We start from the raw sequence: 5,827 nt of genomic DNA, 5'->3' as shown, positions 1-5,827 counted from the left end.
ACGAGATTGTAGTAACATTATACTAAATGGTTTACTATAACGTTATGGTAAATATCTCCATGTGTGTTATAGTAATCCAACTATTGTAAATATGTATTGATATTATCGTAAATTAGTATATAAAATAATGGTAAATGAAGGTGGCTACACAGTAACTTATTTTATAGCTGGCTACCGAATATACTCTCCATATATATATATATATATAGCTGGTATATTGGGAGCCTAGGGCTACAAATAGTTATTGGAAGCCCCAGGCCCTACCTACGCAGAAGTGGGGGACCCCAGGCATTCAACCAATGCCACTCAGTCCACCAACTAAGCTGACGCACACAACAGGTGGGGACTGCAGTGAGTCCTGTCAATCGGATGCATGAAAATCTAGGTCAAGCTGCATAGAAAAGTTTTGGTCGCGATGTTGCATAGAAATTAGTCGATGGATGAATTAAAACTAATTCGTTATTGCGTAAAAACTTTTTTACGAGTTACACATTCCACCTGTTCCACCTAACAACAGCTGACACAGGCTGACACATGCTGATACATGTATGCATGCGTCTTCCATTATATTCTCTTCTATTTTTCCATGATAATTCCTCGATGCAGCTTCCAATTTTAAAATGGTTTTGACCACTCAACTCCCGACATTTTTATGCACGATTCAAGATCCACTTTGAATATTTTTGAAAAAAATTATAAATTTGAAATTTGAATCATGGCATGTGATAACGATTAGATGCATAGAATTAATAGTCAAAATGCGTAGAAAAGTTTTTGGCACCAACGTTGCATAGAAATTAGTGGTTTGATGAATAAAAATAATTTCATTGTCGCGTAAAACCCCTCCCTTCTGCATATTATTGATTTGAACAATCGTGACCGCGTCCAACCACATCTTGCTTTCTAGAGGGGATACATAAGTAATATAGGAAACAATGTATAGAAACACATAAAACCCTTCCCACTATTGAAGGGGTCTATCATAACCACAACCATAGCCGCTCATACCCACACCATACTTTCCACCAGGAGATATTTATTTAACAGAGGAACAACGCATAGAAACCGAGTCAACGACATATTGAAAACCAACTGAGGTTACATAGAAACAAAGTTTTGCTCATCTCATCCAAACATATAAACACATCATGGAAAACTAACTTTTTACATTAACCAATCAACTATATTAAGATCACACTACGCCACTGCCACGAGTCGTGGACATCACAAGCCATGTCATATGTCTGAGCCACCATTGACCTCTCACACCAAATGGAGAGAAATCCTTCCAACCATGCTACATCACAACAAAGCCACCATTGACCTCCCACCAAATAGAGGAATCCATTTTAACCATCCTACATCACAACAAAAGCATAGAAACATGTTTCAGTAGGAGAAGAAACCTTACAACAGTAAGGCATAGAAACATGTTTTTTTAAAGGAGACAAAGAAACATGTTTCTTACAATATGCATAGGAAAGTTTTGCCGGCATTGCATAGAAATTAGTGGCTCAATAAATAAAAGTTAATTTTGTGATCGCGTAAAACCTCTCCACAAGATGGGCATCCTTCGTAGACAACTATAATTACCTCCACCGATATCATTAGGGGTGTATAATTAACATGGGAACAATACATAGAACATGGAGATCACACACGTAAAAGATGAATACGGTCTCATTTTCTCTAAAATTTAAAAATAGCATGTAATTGGCAATCAGATTCATAGAATCAACTCAAGCTGCGCGGAAATATTTTTGGCACCGACAATGTATAGAAATTAGTTCAATGAATAACGATTAATTGTTACCACATAAAAACCACATAGCAACTGCTCCAACAATGTATCGAATTATGTGTCAATAATGTATAGAAATATATATACCAACAGTGTATACCAAGTATCAGCTAGAAATGTATCCAAAATTCAAAAGTGCATGAAAATGCATGAATTGCATAAAATCACTAGTTGCCTGCATATAGAAAGCATAATGGACAAAATCACTGGTTGCATGATTCAAATTTTAGAACATTGCATAGATACTAAATCGAATCAAAACATATAAATCCATGACATAGAAACTGTGGCTCAAGACCTGTGGAAGACATCCTTGACCGCGTCACGCCATTGCTGTTGTCCACACCACCATCCACCACCACCCATTCGCACCACACTCATACATGCAGTTTCACAAATAATGGGTAATTTTAGCCTCTTATCATAAAAGTTTTGTCTCATACATGTAGTTCATAAATAATAGATAATTTCACTTAATATGATATATGCATAAAAAATAACTAATTCTAGAATAGAAACTCACAATGATGCAAATACTAGCAAATTTAAGAATCTATATACGTTCGAGACGAGGACACGGAACAAAATCGAGGAAAAAACTAGACAGCAAGACAGGCATAGGTTGATAGGAACATGTTTTAGCAGGAGAAGACATATGAACTTGAGCAAGACAGACATAGAAACATGATTTAGTAGGCGCATAAACCTTATATCAGCAAAAGAAAGATATATATCAAGGAGATGCATAAAATAAAACTCAAAATCAACCACGTAGAAATCTTGCTTGCCTACTTTGGTAGCTCTTCATTTCATGCAGTCCTTTTGTCATATAAGCATGGATACCACTCTCACAAATCATCAAAATATGACATATAAAAATACTAAAAACCATATTTCTAGGCATCTATCGAACAATAAGCTAGCAGCATCTCCAATTCCGCACTTCAAAGGGAGCTCACGAGTAGGCCTAGCATGCTCCCCCTAAATCGCCGAGTGGATGCATAGAAACCATTCTCTTTCAAGCAAAAACCAAATCCTGCTTGCTTATACGGTTGACTCTAAGCATAGAAATAAAAATCAATTGCGAAGTCGAGGATTCCAAATATGCTAGTGTCACTTCTGGCTGCCGTGCTGGATGTGTCCTCATCTAGAAGCTCATCAACACCATGGCAGTAGTCCTGTTCTCCAGTAGGCTGGTTGTCTTCCGATTTGCTGGCAAAAAAACACACCAAATCAAAACTAAAAATTATGCATGCAAACATAGTAACCAAAGGAAAGCAAGAAAAATATTTTTTTGTGAACAAAACCGACATAGAAACATATTTTTTTATACCAGATGTTTTCAGATGTTTTCTTGCTCACACTATTGGCTCAAGAAACATGGGGAAAAAAATCAAAGTACATAAAAATCAAAAAATAATTGTATAAAAACTTAATTTGCTAAGCATAGAAGCCACAGCTGATTTGCATCCCGCTGTTGTAGTCAAGCCATCGTCTAAGAGAATCAGGGCTTAACAATGGTTATCTCAGGACAAGTTGGCTTACCAGATCAGAAAAATAAAAATATGGTAAATTAAAATATATGCATATTGTGAAGTAGTAATCAGCAGCATATAAAAATCTACAATGTGCCTGTCATATCTATGAGAAAGAAGCATAACATGTTTAAATCAAAACTGCACATCATATATATGAGAAAGAAGCATAAAAGGTTTAAATCAAAACTGCATACAAAATTTGCTTGCTTGTCATTCAATCGTATGGAAAAGGAATCCAATATGTGCCCACCCTAATTGAACAAAAATGAAGTCAATGTGTGCAGATCAGTTCATCAAATACCAGAAGGAAATATTATGACCTCGCATGCGTAGCTGGTGGATTGTGTCATACACCAGACCGCTCATGAGCGCTATGGCCCGGAGCGCGTAAAAATAAAAATGAAAGCACATAGAATCATCCATCTGTAGTGCCTCCACCAAGAAACAAGTAGGAACTCTTCATTTTCCAATTTTGATATATATAAAAACTCACTAATGCTAGAACAAAAACGCACAATGCAAATACTAAAAAATTAAAGATCAAATATAGTCACGAAGCATCTAACATATAGTAATTAAAAATTCAAAGTACATAAAAATAATCTGCGAAAACCTTTATCTATTTAGTCAAATTGCCAAATAATAATTTCTATGCATAGAAACTTACGCATGCAAAGCACATAAATAAATTTGTCTATAAATAGAAGCATCAACATTGCATAGAAAGGTGCTCCAACTATGTATAAAAAGGTGCAAAGTTAAATGCTCAAACAAAATAGACTAATTTGTTAAAACTTATGCACGCAAGCATAATAACTCAAAAATCGACAAACAAAACAATGAAGATGAATTATGCATGAACCATAAATGTAGATCTTTGTATCTACTACTCGGATTCAAATGCGAGAGGATCATATCGGATATTCGAGCAACTTATAAGGAAAGATATGTATCTAAGCATACAAAGCACCCACAACATCTTCTAAAATTAAGTTCCATCATGCATAATCACAATTCCATCATGCATAGAAACCAATTCATTTATAAGTATAAAATTCACCCAACTGTCTGAATCTGGCTGCTGCAACACACCTTGCTCCATGAAAATGCAACTAAGTATATAACATACTATTTGTCTATAAAACTCTTGCCAACCTTGCTGCCTGAGTTTTTAGGAAACGTACGTTTCTAATGTATTCATGTATAGAAACTAATACAATACAATGATGAAATGACTGACGCTCGCATAAAAATCAAATACAAATTACATATCAAGTAGCCGAGAGAGGTGCAAGTACATAGGCTTATCCAGAAGTGATGGAGTAGCGTTCTGACCGGAAGGTACGGAGGCGCCATCGTCGCAGCCTGGAGAGGAGCCATCGTTGTGTGACTTTGTTTGCTCCACGCCACAAGCCGCTGTCCTCTTGCTGCTGCATGCCTGCCTGTCGTGGCCTTGCGACTTGAGCCAAGCCATCAAATACGATGCGTACAATGCAGCGAGGAAACCGCACATCGAGACCGCTACGCGTCTGACCTTCCCATCGCCGGTTCAGGACTTCAGGTGCGTCGTGCGCTGTCAGTTGGGGGAGGGGCAACGCCGTAGCCCCATGGCTGCCGAGTGTAGGGAGCAGCACGCCGCGGATCGGGGAAGGGACGAGGCTGCCGCCACGGTCGAAGTGGACTGGGGCCGCGCGCTGCCGTGGGTCATGGAGGAGCGAGGTTACGCCGCCGCCGCCGCCACCGCGGGTTAGGGAAGGTGCAGGGCTGCGTGCCGATGGTCGGGGAAGGCGCAGGTCAAGGAAGGGGCCGCCTTGTGCTCCGCGCGCGAGGCTGGCGATGCCGCACCAGGCCCGCCGGTGTCGATGGGGAGAGGGCAGGGACGCCAGGGGTGGTGGGGAATTGAAGATTAGGGTTTGGGGCATATATATGACCTGATAAATGGGCTAGTTGGCTGGTGGGCTTGTTTCTAGAAGGGCAAAAACAAAATAAAAAATATTCTAGGGTTCCTAATGCAAAATCTGATATTACTCCGCTCTCGCCTCTGTAGGCCCAATCAGTCCAGAATCGTTACCGTGGAAGGTAGAAAAAAATAAAAAATATTCTAAGGTTCCCAATGTAAAATCTCCAATTTACTTTTCTTTTATTTTTTAAATCGGCTGAAAATTAATAAATACATAGTAATTCATAGAAAAATCTAAAAATTATAAAACAAATTTTGTTCATCTCTACATATGTAGATCCATGCAGTAAACAAAAAATATCACAAATTTTAGTACACATTTTTTGGAAATGCTTGCCTATGCTTTTTACTCTAAAATTAAAATTGTAGTTGTCTTACTCCAATTATTATAAAAATTTAATGGTAGCCTATTTAATTTGATGGTTGATTCATATTTCATAGCAATCCTAATGTAAATTAAAAAAATAATGCTAGCATCAAACTTCTCAAGTTTTAATATAATACTGAGGTATATTAAGAGGTAATATT

At 37.9% G+C, this 5,827-nt stretch overlaps 1 protein-coding gene across 1 annotated transcript; it reads right to left on the bottom strand.

Moving 5' to 3' along the window:
- LOC110437243 lies at positions 1,082 to 5,261 on the bottom strand. Its single transcript, XM_021465622.1, has 3 exons — positions 4,675 to 5,261; positions 2,100 to 3,013; positions 1,082 to 1,358 (listed from the first exon to the last, which is right to left on the bottom strand). Exons 1-2 carry the CDS (start codon positions 5,259 to 5,261, stop codon positions 2,860 to 2,862), a joined length of 741 nt encoding a protein of 246 aa, XP_021321297.1. The 3' UTR covers positions 1,082 to 1,358; positions 2,100 to 2,859.

Source organism: Sorghum bicolor, chromosome 7 (genome assembly GCF_000003195.3).
Source record: "Sorghum bicolor cultivar BTx623 chromosome 7, Sorghum_bicolor_NCBIv3, whole genome shotgun sequence".
Taxonomy (NCBI): Eukaryota; Viridiplantae; Streptophyta; class Magnoliopsida; order Poales; family Poaceae; genus Sorghum; species Sorghum bicolor.
The sequence above is the reverse complement of the archived record's forward strand: the minus strand, read 5'-3'. Positions and strand labels throughout refer to the sequence as shown.

Excerpts from the sequence above, each read along its gene's own strand:
- LOC110437243 (XM_021465622.1), bottom strand. The coding sequence starts at position 5,261 with ATGCCCCAAACCCTAATCTTCAATTCCCCACCACCCCTGGCGTCCCTG. Across the intron at positions 3,014-4,674 it reads TGGCGCCTCCGTACCTTCCG|CAAATCGGAAGACAACCAGC; the intron begins GTCAGAACGCTA and ends TTTTTTTGCCAG.